General features: G+C 43.6%; 1 protein-coding gene across 1 annotated transcript in view; it reads right to left on the bottom strand.

The window, feature by feature from the left end:
• Positions 1-15,327, bottom strand: part of unc5cb (unc-5 netrin receptor Cb) — a 176,734-nt gene that overhangs the window by 10,561 nt on the left and 150,846 nt on the right. Inside the window, exons 10-12 of the mRNA XM_083793978.1 lie at positions 8,741-9,100; positions 3,805-3,892; positions 3,511-3,682 (exon numbers count right to left, since the gene is read on the bottom strand). Coding sequence (XP_083650104.1) covers positions 3,511-3,682; positions 3,805-3,892; positions 8,741-9,100 — 620 coding nt within the window. The remainder of the gene's footprint in view (positions 1-3,510; positions 3,683-3,804; positions 3,893-8,740; positions 9,101-15,327) is intronic.

Raw genomic sequence — 15,327 nt, forward strand, 5'->3', positions numbered from 1 at the left:
CCAGGCCCTCCCTAACATTTAGTTCTACTGGATCTCTTCTCCAACAGTCCCTCCCTAACATTTAGTTCTACTGGATCTCTTCTCCACCAGTCCCTCCCTAACATTTAGTTCTACTGGATCTCTTCTCCAACAGTCCCTCCCTAACATTTAGTTCTACTGGATCTCTTCTCCACCAGTCCCTCCCTAACATTTCCATTTAGTTTATTTGTTGTCAAACTTGTCATCATAGCTTAGTTTTTGTTTAGTTTTCATTTAGTGTTCGTCCATGGAAAAGGGCAGTCAACAAAAAAAATTGTCGACGAAATCAACAAGTTGCTTCATTCTCATACCGTATCATCTCTCTCTCTCCTTTCATTTTTCTCTAATCCCAATGCTACTCTGAGCAGCACACTGGCATTAATTGAGCCCATTACGAGACAGAAGAGGAATTACATTATTTTATTGTGAGCTAGGCCATTTAACAGTAGTATTATGGCCAGTCATTAGGCTCTTTAACAGTTCCTGAGGGAGGGCCCCTTAGGGTGGAGGGTGGGGGGGTGATTACACTGTACTCGTACTGTATAGCGGAAAAATAGGCTATTTTAGGCAGAAAAATAGTACAGCTTCATGCGCGCGCGCGCGCACACACACACACACACACACACACACACACACACACACACACACACACACACACACACACACACACACACACACACACACACACACACACACACACACACACACACACACACACACACACACACACACACACACACACACACACACACACACACACACACACACACACACACACACACACACACACACACACACACACATTATTGCACTTCAATTAAATATGGCAGTCATCCTGCTCTTGCAATCACTGATAGAGAATGTTTGACAATCCTCATCAATATTTCGAAATATTTTTCAATATAGCAAGCAGTTTCCGCTCTGGTGATGGCATTGGCAATATTGAGAATATCTGCACGATGAACCCTCAACCAAACAATCTTCCAACTCACCTTTGCTCTTTTTAATATAATATATTAATATAATATCAATATGAGAATGAATACATTATCTGTCATATAAAGCTCAGTAATCCTCGCCAGCCCATGCACGCACGAGTGGGCTGGCGGTTGGCCACCTATCGAGAAGAAAACCTCATATGGTAATAATATGGTAACTCCATATTTCATCTTTTTACCCGCCCGTAAATTAATGCCCTACTTCGTCGTACAAGAATGTCACACAAAAGTAGTGACAATAGAGGAAGTACAAGCTCACAGCGTGCCGCCATGTCTTTTCTTGTTCATTTTACAGTTTTGGACGTACAAGGTTTCCACCGGACAGCAGCGATATAAAGAAAGTAGCCGTCACCTTCAGATATTAAGCATCTGACAGCTCAGAGATATAATCAATAGTTCTGCCTCACAGTTTGCGCTGGAGTTTTATTGGCTGCTTCCACGCAATTCATCAAAGTCACAACGATATACTGTATGCAGTCAAGGTAACAACCAAATTCGTCATCTAATGCCCTTCCACCACACAAACCCACTGGTATTTATTTTCCTTTTTGTGAACAAAAGATATATAGACGCAGATGTGAATACATTTCCGTAAGGAGGTCGGGCAAAAATAAGTGAACCCGATAAGATACATGGAATTTGGGGTTTGGGTGTGATTATCACAATGTTTATAAAACACGTTGGCCTGCACTCCTGCAGTAATGACATGGTCAATGCAGGGACACCAGGGTGAAAGTGGTTGGATGTACTGTGTGCAGAGGTGGACCAAACCAGCTGCAGATCACCCTGACAGGCGGATCACCTTGAACAGTGCTGACAAGTTCTTTCTTTCTTTTCTCTTTTTTTCTCCCCGCAGCAGAGCAAATAGAGTGGAAATACTTCAGTCCTGAAGAAGCCTGGCCTCTCATTATCACATCAAACCCACCACTCTCTTGCTCTCCAGCTGCAGCCTAGGTCCATTCTGTCAGAGACATACTGTACTGCACTGTACTGGAGGACGCTTCCATCTTTGGCTGCCGGAGGAATTTGCACTGTAATAACTTTCCTCTGGTCTGGATGCCACAGCTTTATAACAGTGCCGGGGGACTGTACAAATAAACTAAAGAAAGTTCCCAGAGACGATTGTTTTTCTGGCCACAATAGAATGATGGGGCCGACAGAAGGACACATGCTGTACATCACTGATGTACTGTTTTTTATTTCAAGGACCCCCAGTTTGATATGAATTTGTGCCACCGACCCAAATTTGATAAGATTTCAACCTCTGGGGACCTCAAACTACACTGCATGCTCCTCAGTGTTAAAATACCTCTGAGAGTGTACAAATGGAACCAAATGGACCCTGTACGGGTCCATTTGGTTCCATTTGTACACTCTTGGATTTACAGGGTCCATCTGTTCACAACTACCGTAGGCTATACATTTAGTCTCGAACTCCATCATGGACCTCACGTTGAGAGCCACTGTTGTACACACAGCACAGCATATACGGCCCAAGACGCTGAACTCAAATTAATGTAGCTGGGTTGTAATAGGGAAATGGCTACTTGACAGGCCTGTGACAGCTAACAACTGCCATGTAATGATTTCATCGATCAGAAATCATTGCACGCATCAAATATACAACTTCCCTTGACAGGTAATCAGGGATATGGGGAAAATGTTAATGGACTGCAGTAAGTTTCCAACTACGTCGGGGGGAGAGGGATGTTGTGTAGTCTCTCCCTCCCTAGCTCCCTCCCTCGGAGTCCCTCCATGTTGGTCGGATTGCTGTATTTGTTCACAGTGAAATCCTGCGTGTTAATAATGGAACTCATGCGCTGACTGTACTGAATGAATGCTTGCTTGTGCGTGCTGTATGTAAATAATATAGTATTGTTGTGCTGTTAACGTGATGTTAAGTGTATGGGCGTGCGTGCGTTGTGTGTGAGTGCACAGAGAGGGTGTCAGGAGGAAGGCTTATCGTGGTGGAGACGGGCAGAACTTAAGAACGTATCACCATCAACTACAGTATGCTAATGACACGCCCCCAAGGCACAGAGGCCACAACAATACAATGTGCAGCATGCGCACGCACGCACGCACACGCACGCACACGCACACACACGCACACACACACACACACACACACACACACACACACACACACACACACACACACACACACACACACAAGTAAACAGACATTTATAAAAGCATACATGCTATTGCTATATTTCTGTATGTCGGCTTAATATCAACCAAAGAGATGGTACCGTTTTAGTGACCGTCAGTAGCAGCGTTTCTCTGCACACTGAGCCAAACCAAGCGGAATCAATGCCACCTTTGCAGCAAGAAACCAATTGTCCAATAAATTGTCTACACTAAATCAATAATAATTCCTTGATTTGTCTTTAACTGTCAAAACCTCACAAAAACAAACAAACTCATTGGACAGTAGAAGTGAAGTGACCACTTCACAAGGCCGTTCAGTGTGTCCAATGGGGTGCCTCACCTCCCACTGGCCCTGCTGTGATTGGCTTTTGAGCTGGATCAACCAATCCTGCTGGCTGTCGGATATAGCACAGTGGTGCATGGTGAGGATGACCGGTCTGGTCAGCAGGGCCCCGGGGGGCCCACAGCTCACTACTGGGCTGAGAACTGTCTGACCATCGTCCACCAAGGGCCTGGGGGACCACACACACACACACACACACACAGATTAGCAATAGAGTAGAGTGTATAGGGGAGACGCTGTGGGTTTGACAGAGGTAAACAGTGGACTGTGGCAATGCTGTGACACGCTTACCTCATGCTGTCTTTCCTCTGAACGGTCACATACATCTCATACACTCTGCCCTGAGGGATGGCTCCTGCTGGAATGAGTAGACTCACCCCTAGAACACACACACACACACACACACACACACACACACACACACACAGGGACAGAAACAAACATTCAATGTTGTGAGATGGCTTACATGCTACAAGCGTTGCTCTCAAAACGCTCATTGCCATTATTCTCAAAACCTGACATTTTGTCATTATTCTCATGGCTGTCATATTGTCATACTTGGTTTATTTTACACGGTGTCACTGCACGAGAGGCACATGAGGCCCACAGTACAAAAACACCCGGATGAACAATGTGCGCCATTATGCACTGATGGCAGCTCTTTTAATCTCAGCACATCAAACTCAATGAAAGCGCCGTCGAGAAGATCCCAAATGATGAAGTATACCAGTATTTTCCAACCCCCTTTGTAGAAACAAAGACTTAACAAGTGAAATTGGGTTATTCATGAAGGGTTTATCTTTGTACAATGTATAGTCTACTGTCTCTGTAGCACAGAATTAAAGCCCAAATGAAGACTGCAACTTTTTTTCTTAAGGAATTATAATCATACTGATTCCCCAATGCTCTGAACGTGAATACTATGGCATATTACTCTCTTATCACATGGCATTGGGAAATAATTTGACATTTCATTTCCAAAATCAATGAGCTCTCTACCCTTCATAACATTTTGATATTGCCACGCCAGAGCTGCTGCCAGTGTGATTTACATTTTTCCATCTCACACTGATTTGATATGATGCCCTGTCCAATCTGAATTTATTTAGATCCTCCACCCCTGCTGCACTTTGCTCTGGCTTTCTCTTCATCTCCTTCTTACACATTCTCTCTCTCTCTCTCCGGGGTTCCTCAGATACTTCATTGATTTCCCATGTCCTTGCACTGAACTTTTTCTTAGGGTGACAGACAGCTTCTCTTCGCCAGGCTAGCAAGGCAATCACACAACTCCACCACAGGGACTCCACATCCATACGTGTGCGCACACACGCACGCACACACACACACACACGTGCGCACACACAGCCGTCCCTCATACCAAAGCTTCAAAGAGAAGGGAAATGCATTTTAGGATGCAAAATAAAATACCAAACAGTCAGACTTGTCAGTGCCACAAAATATTCCATTTCCCAGACACACGAAACAGATCACATGACAAATGTGCTCTTTCCTCTCTCTCTCTCTCCCTGCCTATGTAACACGATGAGGTGGCTTAGCGCTACCACCGGCTGAAGATGTTTTTCCTGGAAGAAAAAAAAAAAAGAAAGACAGAAACTGGGGAAACTCGAGGAGTTGGTGTATCCTTTAATGTCCCAGTCTGTTTTTCTACGCCTGTCAACATGCATCTGTGGCACGTTATAAACAGCCCACATGTGTCTGAAGCGAGGGCAGCAAAGCTAATGTAAGCAGCATGAAACAGTACACCCTATAGCTTTAGCAACACACACACACACACACACACACACACACACACACACACACACACACACACACACACACACACACACACACACACACACACACACACACACACACACACACACACACACACACGAAAACCAGCTATCCATCACTCTCTGTCATGCATTATGTGTAAGCCCTGTTAATGATTGACTACATATGGTTTTAACACATTGTTTCAAAGTCAATCTGTGGGGGTATGAAGACAAGCCTTACTGGTGACAGTGTTGAGCGATTAGTGTTGGGACAGTTTGAGACACGGGTGACATTTCGCATTTCAGGCGGTCCATGGAAAAACAGCTTATATTAATTATTAACAGTTGCATATAAAGCTCAACCACATTGACCATGGCGTCTCTATTTTTGGGCAAACTTTCTAATAACCTGTTTACTGTTTTTTCAGCTAGTGAGAATCAGAATCATATTTGGAAGACATATGACTCTCATCACAAATTGACACAATCTGTCTCCGTGTCTCTCTCTCTTTTTCAGAATAAAGTGCCAAGCAGATGAGGCAGACTTCCATTTCCCCCCAAAACCGGGAGGTGAAATCTGCCATTACTACCTTGCGCTAATAAGTCTGATCTCTCTTTATTCTTTATTCTCTTTATTGTCTCCACCAGGCCGAAGGCATGGGGGGAGAGTATGTTTTGCACTCCGTCCGTCCGTCCGTGTGTGTGTCCGTGAGCAGCTAATCTCCGGCACCGTTAACCCGGTCGATGCCAAATTTTGCACACACACTCCCTGGATGCCAACGATGAACCTCTGCCCCAAAATTTCCAGAACGGCCTGTTATAGCGCCACCAGGAGGCCGCTTTGTGCAAAACAAGTTTTTGCACAGTACACCTACAGATTTTGTCCAAACATCGCGCAAATTGGTTCACATCTGGCTTTTAGAGCGCCACCAGGAGGCCGACTTTTGTAAAACACATTTTTGGATATTACTCCTCCGGATTTTTTTTTTTAAAAGATATTTTTTTGCGGCTTACGCCTTTTATTGATTTTTGAAGGGACAGACAGTAGGCTGACAGGAAACGGGAGAGAGATGGGGGGATGACATGCAGTAAAGGCCGTGTCGGGTCCGGGAGTCGAACCCGCGGCACACTGCGACTGGATTACCAGTCCGGTGCCCAGACCGTTACGCTACGGCCTGGGCCACTCCTCCGGATTTTGTCCAAAAATCCCGCAAATCGTTACACAGTATCTCCATAGTCATGTGCTCAAGACGGATGTGTCTGATATTTCATATTCCATCCTAATTGGCTAACATTGCCTTTCAAATTTTGCAGGATTGGCCTGTTTTGAACAAAAAGCCTCAATTCATGAACGCAGCGTGCAATTTGACGTGAAATCTTTCACGCACTTTCCTACTAGGCTGAGGAATATAGCCCACCCATTTCACATTGGCCTGTTATAGCGCCACCAACAGGTGGATTGTGCATGCGTGCGATCAACACGGATCTGCACCATTTCCCATATTCCATCCTGATTGGCAAAGATTGGAACAAACAAACAAAAAACATGTTTATATTACTCCTAAACATTCCTATCCTCCTGGTGGAGACCTGTGCCAGAAGGGCACTTTTTCTAGTTCTAAATGAGATGCATGATGAAGTCAGAAAATAAGGAAGATTGTTGGCCGTAAACCAGGAAGTGAATAGCTGCATGCGCAGCAAAACAGCTCCGGGACAGACGACCAGGGAGATGCCTAGCAACAGCCGCTGTCAAAAAATGGATTTTATATAATTAAAAAGGACCTAAAGATGTGTCCACACATCCTGGGCCTCCTACGGGTGTAATTATGAAGACGTGTGGACAGGTCCCGGGCATCATATTTATCTCTCTCAAATCTGGCCACTCCAACAGGCCAATCCTGTTTACCTGTGTCCCGTTAGCTCTTGTGTGGATAAAAACCTTGTCCTCTATCAGTCATGTGTCAGATCATCCGTTTGATGTCAGACAGTTCTCGCTCTGTGAGTAACCCTGCTGTTAAGGACTGGTTCTCAAACGTTTTCATTTCAAACAAGGACCCCATAACACTGAAGAGTGAGTGTACATGTTCCATGTGTACACTCTTCAGAGTTACAGACGTGTAAGGGTCCATTTGAACCCCCCCAAGGAACATTGAGGGTCCCTGGACCCCACTTTGAGAACCACTGGGTTATACTATTGTGTCCTGCCTGTACCGTGTCCGTTAATCCTGTGTTTCCTGCTAGTATATCTAGTATATCACTGCTTGTGTGTTCCTGCATAGTATCTGGCTGGAGAAATAAACTCGCTTTATCCCCTGAAAATTCCCCAGTTCCTTCCTGCATTTGGGTGGTGCAAAAAAACCTTGACACAAACTGGAGAAAGAATGTGAAGGGGTAGCGAATAGGAGGCTCAAACTGGACAGTAGTCGGTCTTCCAGTGATTCCTATTTGTTTTCAATCTCATAGTTATAGGTCATGTCCTTAAACTGTTTTGTGTTGCCAGGTTTGTGACCATGTGTGCACACATTTGCGGAAATTCAACATGGGTCTCTAAACTTGGTTTATTATTCATTGCCACTAGAGCGCTGAAGTTTGCACTTTGTAGATCTAAAACCCGGAAACAAGCTAGCAGTCAGAAGTATATGTTTTTGTTTTTAATAGCTTTTGGGTTTGAAGACTATACTATGTTCTGTGGTTAACACTGGCTTAAGACAATTTCCTATTTTGTTCTACAAAAAAAACTAAAAAACATCTAACTACAGAGAATCACATATTCGGGTCTGAGGTCTAACATTGGGAGAGATTCATTCATGTATGAAATTCCACCGTACATTTTTCCAGATCAAAAGATTGTTATGTAAATGTTGTTTGGGTGGGTTTTCACTCTAGCATTTGTTGGTTGAGAGCATCATCTCTTGCCCATTATGAGTGAGTCAGGAGCAGTCTCTGTGGGATGTTGAACGAAAGGTTGATGGATGATCTCTCCATTTCAGGCAATGCTCCACGGAGGGGTGTTAATCCTTTTATCACACACACTGATATTTATGTGAAAATGCACACATGAAGGAACGCCCGCACAGAAACAAACCAAAACCCTCGTGGCTGGACAAGCTACAAGTGTTCCAGTTGCCCCTTACGCTTAATTTATGAGTAGTTGCACACCAGTGGTGTGTACGGAAAATAGCAGATCTACAAGCTTGCAGCGTGTCCGTTGTGCAACCGTATATAAATCAGGCTTCAGAAGAGCCACTGACAAGTTGACAACCTACAACTACAACTTTTCAGTTTTGAGTTACCCCCACTGCGGCCATTTTGTCATACTCGGTGGCGTGAAGGTTGGGGTGTGAAACCCCAATTATGACATAAAGTAAGAAGAAAAAAACAACTTGTGCGAATATGGCACTGACTGAAATGCACCTTACAAAGAATTGAAATACATATTTATAATTTAGTACCTGAGTTAGGGACAATGAGGTGTCCCCCCAGGGAGTTGAAGGAGCCCAGGGCGGTACAAGACGGGTCCCTGGTGCGGAGCAGGGTCTGAGTCTGGGTCCGTCGGCCCATGGTGCTGTCGCCGTTGTCCAGGAGGCAGTGAGGCAGTTTAGGGGACAGCCTGGAGGAGAAGTCCCCTCCCAGGTCGTCCTGAGGGGTGACCAATCCTGACGAGTTGTAGACCTTAATTTTCAGGTTGGGCAAGGGGTCCAGCAGTGGGGAATTGGTCATGGGGATCTTGTCGGCATCGTGGAGCGCGTAGACAGGGCCGCGATACATGGCCGTCGCTGACGTCAGGTCAGGGGGTGCAGTGAGGAGGTCAGCTGGAAAGAAATTGCATCAGTCAAAGAAGGAAATGTGTGAGCCACTTTCCAACTGGCCTCCCTATTGTGTTCTTCCCAGCTACACCAAATCTCTTCGCCAAAAATAGCTGATCTACAAGCTCAGCTTGTAGATTGAATGTAGATCTGCTATTTTCAGCAAATGTTCCAGTTCCCCCTAGAATAGAGACGCTCGGCCAGTGGTTTTCAAACCTTTTAATTTCAAGGACCCCCATTTGATACAATTTTCTATCTCTGGGATAATCTATATGATAAAATATTTTTAGAGTGTACAAATGAACCAAATGGACAGAGTAGAGTCCCGTAACTCCTCGGACCGCAGTTTGAGAACCACTGTGCTAGGGGTTCAAGCGATTGAATGGTAGTATGATCACAATCTCATACATACATCTGAACAGTGGATGCTCCAGCTGTGAAACCGGGGGAAATGGTAAAGGAACCAACTGGAAACCAAGAGACCGTGAAGAACTGTGGTTAAATAAGGAGCGTTGGCAGCCATCACCGAGACTACTGCCACATTCTGCTAATTTATTCTGCATGGTGTAGTGGTGTTTCACTGTACCGTGTGTTTTACTGCTGAAAGTCGTTCACCACAACATAATGAAATCTTACTCGGTGAGAAAGCTTAGACCAACTCTGTGTGATTCATAATGTCAGACAGAAACCTTGTATCTCCATATGTTATGTTTTTTCATATATGCATTTCAGTCCGACAACTCTTGCCTGCGGAATAATGAAGGTGTCCGTCTGTCTGTCTGTCTATACAGCAGCAACAAGCAGAATGAGCAGTAAGCATGGAGGTTTAAATAGAAATGTGCATGTGACTATTCACCTGATTAGGAGTTGGTCATGTCTGCCCGAACTATCTCTGCAGGCTTCACATCATGTAATACTTTGTATGAAGCAACAGAAATAGCCAAAGCTCACAACGCAACGCCATGAGATTAGTTATTTTAATAGAAAATAGATCTGTAGATATGCTATTTGGTACTTTAAGTATATTTTGATGCCAATACTTTTGAATACCGGATACCGGATGTTTACTTTAACAGAGTGTTTCTACATTGCAGAATTGATACAAAATGTGAGTACTTTTGACCGCCAATGATGAAGAGCACGGTGTTGGACATACAAGGTTTCCTGTGGACAGTGAGCGATAAGCAACAGATGGCATCAGTAACACTCAGGTTACCAAACAGGTACAAGGATCAATGATGAACGTCTGTGTTGAATGGGTTCAGGGGCCCTCTGCCCTCACACTGCTCTCCTCTCCACCAAGACTGCATCCAGTGCCAAACGATTTAAATAATATTGGTTTATGTTTCAGTTCACATTTGGCTGACTTTAGCTGCAAGCTCTTACTTTGGGCTTCCAACAAATTCCAACAAGATTTCTTTTTGTAAAGCCAGCTATATTTTGTAATTGAAGGTTCTGCAGACAATATCAATTATCAATGTGTTTCATGCACGTGGATTTTTGATGAATAATTAAAATTAGCTGACATCATCAATCCACGCATGCAGAAAAATACAGGAGCAGCATACTCAGTATTAAAATAGCCTGCTTTTTGTTTTCATTTAGCATGCTCATATTCAGTGATTTTTACTTAAGCAAGTTAAGCAAGCCATAAACTGTTTTAGTGCAATTATTTCAAATAATCTTTTATGAATAAAGTATTAATAGAAAATTTGAAATACGGAATATTGTTAGGAGAAAATAAGTTTAGTTTTGCATTTTGCTGTGAAATAATTGGTAGCACAGTGGACATATTATGTCCACTGTGCTACCATCATGTGCCATTGAAATGAGCAGAATTATATCCATATCAAATTATTATATTGCAAGGAAGATGCAATATGTAATAGTCAAAAGGCCTGAAAAGAATATGTACTGCATAAAGGTTTAATAGAGACATTATGCTGCAGAGGGCAGCAGACCTTGCTGTTTTCACCCTCCTTTCTAAGCATGTTGTCAAACTCTGGCCACTCTCTATGCTCCTAAGACTTTTATGTTCCCCTCTCTGAGCTGTGCCCCCCTCTTCCCACCACAGTAAAATGATAAACTGACGTTAAAATGGTAGGTTTGTCTCACTTTGGCCACCGCCATCTTCATGGAACATTAATCACTAATCAGAGACCAGTAATCACTAATCAGCAAAACTCAATCAACTACAAAACAATCAACTATTTGATCTAGGCCTATTATAGACTGTTTATTATCGTGTTTGGAAAGTTTGATTTCCAACATGCCACCAGTGTGCTCTGAAATGACTACAACAAATTGTAGGTATTAGAATGATAAGCCTACAAAAATGGTGACTTTGGCAATCATATCATACACTGCAAAGCAAGACATGCCAAAGCATGTACTGAATTAGAAAAATCACAATTGTGTGAAAACAATATTTCTGAGTGGATATTCCAGGATATCTCTGTATGCTCATGCTTAACTATATGAACAGAACACTAATCTCTTTTCCATGGCAGTGAGGGACCCAGAGCTTAAAGGGACACTTCACCCTTTTTGCAAAAAAATATATGTTAATGACGTTTAGAAGCTTTAGAACACTTTCCTGGGGGTATTTATGTGTGTAATATGTGGTTTTAGATATTTTAGATTGTAGCAGTGAGCCTGTTGTCTCTGATGTCATGGACACTGGGCTCACTTCCTTCCTGGACTACATGTTGTCTCAGTAAGACAGCTCTCCCCCTATCCACAAGGAGGAGCAGTGCACCAAAGAATTATGGGAATTGTAGTCCAGGAAGGTAGTGAGACCAGTGTCCATGACATTAGAGACAACAGGCTCACTGCTACAATCTAAAATATCTAAAACCACATATTACACACATAAATACCCCCAGGAAAGTGATCTAAAGCTTCTAAACGTCATTAACATATATGTTTTAGCAAAAAGGGTGAAGTGTCCCTTTAAAAGTTAAAATCGTGAAACTATATAAAATGTGAAGATTAAGAAGATCACAGAGTGGCAAAGGTTAGTCCATTAATTGCTCCTCCTCATCTAGAGATGCGAGGATTTTCCAGACAGAACCTCCCGACAGACCTTTCCAAGAGAAGTCAGAGGCAATTTCCATATTTCTCACAGAAAGATCACAAAGAAATACTTGAATGTCCCTCCACATTCCTCCCAAAGATGTCGGGGTTGCCCTCATCCTTTTCTTCAAAGAAGTCTGGTCCCTCACTCCTCCTCACCTCAATCAGTTCCAACATTCCTTCATATAATCCCCCAAAATACCAGGTCACACCTCCACTCTATTTCCACAGACCCCAGGTAACCTCCCTTGAACTACATCCAGACTCCCCGACCAGTTTTTAGAATACTCCCTCCGAACATCTTTCAAAGTGATTAAGCCTGACGTGTTATTCGTTTTGCACCAGCGTAACCAAAAATACCTGATCTACAAGTTCACATCACGTTGCCTTGCCACACGTTGTGGGCTTGTTGATCGGCCATTTCACATGGCTATGTCTCAGGCTCCCATCTTCCTAGTAATAGTATGCCAAGCAGGTGCCAGGTACTGTACATCCTGTTCACAGAGAATCCACGATAGCTCAGAATAACTCTCCTCGATTTTAAAATTGTAGCACAGCTGCAACCAGTTAAAACAACTTCTCCCAGTGCTCTCCCATGGTGATTTGTTTCAGTTTGGTGGTTCCAATATATGTCATCAACCCCTGTCTTACCCAGTCTACCTGTTCTACACATGTCACTGCAACTTGCCACAGTGAAACCTACTGTATGCAGAGGTTGTATCAAACAATAGTTCCTTGTGAAATGCAAGCAAGTTGTCTGACAGTCAAAGCGTGACTGAAGCAAATGGACAATAAGGCTATACCAGAGCAGACTTGATTTTGTTAAATGTAATCTTACTAGTCGAATTGCTGAACAGGAGTGCACACTCTTCTCACGAACTAAATTATTACCGTCTGTGCTTAATTTAACAATACTTGTCATGCAAATGAGGTCAGCTTTATTTTGGCACTCACTCAGGCTTGACTTGACTTACACTCAAAACATGGCATCAGTGAGAAGAGGAAAGAAAAGATATTTCTTCACGCAAAGAAAAATCACCTAACCACATACAGTAATAACAATGTGGAAAGCTGAATGTGTCCCTGGCCTCTCTTCTGACATGTTTTGTTAATTACTCCCAAAAGGTCAACATGAGAACGAACATATCAAAGCACTTATGAATTAATATCTTGGGAAATAATGAATAGAACTGTAGATTGGCACAAAACATATTTATCTCATTAAATTTAAACTAATGTATATTTGTGGCAACTACTGTACCACTTTTCTACTGTACAACTACTGTACCACTTTTCTCCTTTACTATTCTGTTTCTCTATTATTACAGTACCCTCTCTATGCACACGCGCGCGCGCACACGCACACGCACACGCACACGCACACGCACACGCACACGCACACACACACACACACACACACACACACACACACACACACACACACACACACACACACACACACTTCCTCATTTGCACCTCTTGTCTGACAATACCCTTCTATTCACCTAGAACACAGAACAGAACACAGTAAAATCCTGAGTCTTAATTTAGTTACAAACCAAATGGACCCGTACAGGCTCTATAACTCAGAGAATGTACAAATGGAGCCGGGGTCCATTTGGTTAAAGTTAAAAGTTAAATTAACACTCAGGATATTTCAGAACAGCTCTCACTCCAGCTTAGAGCCATCCGTCTTTATCCTCCCACCATTACTTTTCAGCTTGGCCTGTTCAGTCTAAATGTAATTACAGCTGAATATGCTGCATAGCCACAGGCCTTATTATGCTGTAATGATGGTGCACAGATTGGCCCACCGTCACAATGACAAGGACTGTAATGGTCTCATTGCCTCACCAACACAAACACCCTAGAAGCTGTATCTTTTCCATACCTTCTTTCCTAGCTCCCTGCTCAACTGGAATCAAAGGATCCCATTTATATTTTTATCGTCACTGACAAACAACCACCACTAGGGCAGGGGGGGTCACATGTGGCTCAATGCTTCAGGTTGATAGAGTATGTATGCCATGGCTCACGACACAAACCCTGCATATTGTAGCAGAGCTACACTGGCTGTTATACCAGCCAGTGGTGATTCACACAGTGAATCACCCTACTGTATTTGTTAGTTTTATCATTCTTGAAGTGTTTTTAGTTCAGGGATAACGTTGTACAATAGTGGGTCATGCCAAACAGCAAGAAACGAACCCTCAAATAATCCTCAAATACTCAGATTGGCAAAGGGTTGAATAGAATATGTTTGAAAAGATCTGAACTTTGAACAGACATAACTCGTGCCCTATTTGATCTACAGTCAGGCCATTTGTTCCGCATGCCTCTCTTCACGAGGAACACATTTGCCTCAAGGACCCATAAGCTCTGTATACTTCTAAAACTATTGACCAATCTATCTATGAATCAGTATAGAATGTCTCTGTACGTATGTACTGTACGTCTGTAATCCACGTAACTCGAGAACCGTTCACACCACCGACTTCAAATTCGACACACACGCTCCACACCCCCACAGGGAGTGCAGTGCCCGGTGTCGAGTCGGTGGGACCCACAGTTGTCTAGAACCGCCACAAAAGGCCACTGCCTGGGCTCCATATATGGAGCTGGCCTGTTCTGACATAACACTCCATATTTGGGCATGCCTCGATCCTGTAGGTTTACACTAAATAACATTCGACGAATCAGACCCTTCCTCACCCAGGAGTCAGCCCAGCTCCTTATCCAGACATCAGTCATGTCAAAACTTGATTATTGTAACTCCCTTACTGGCCTAGTGGCCTACCGGCATGCGCAATTAAGCCTCTCCAATTGATCCAAAATGCTGCAGCTCGCCTGGTTTTCAACCAGCCAAAACTCGCACATGTCACTCCCCTTCTCCGATCCCTCCATTGGCTCCCGGTCGCTGGCCGCACAGAGTACAAAACTCTGATGGTGGCATTCAAAGCAACCAAAGGTATGGCACCGCCATATCTTGAAAGTCTGATTGCACAAACCCTCTCATGCACTCAGATCGGCCGACGCAGGGAAGCTGGAAGTATACTTTGCTAAAAACACCCCTCTTCTTCCTTCTGGCTCCGAAACTATGGAATGCACTTCCCATTGCAATCAGAACGGCAGACTCACTCCCAATCTTCCATTGCAGT

Source organism: Protomyctophum parallelum, assembly GCF_964188405.1.
Source record: "Protomyctophum parallelum genome assembly, chromosome: 21".
NCBI lineage: Eukaryota > Metazoa > Chordata > Actinopteri > Myctophiformes > Myctophidae > Protomyctophum > Protomyctophum parallelum.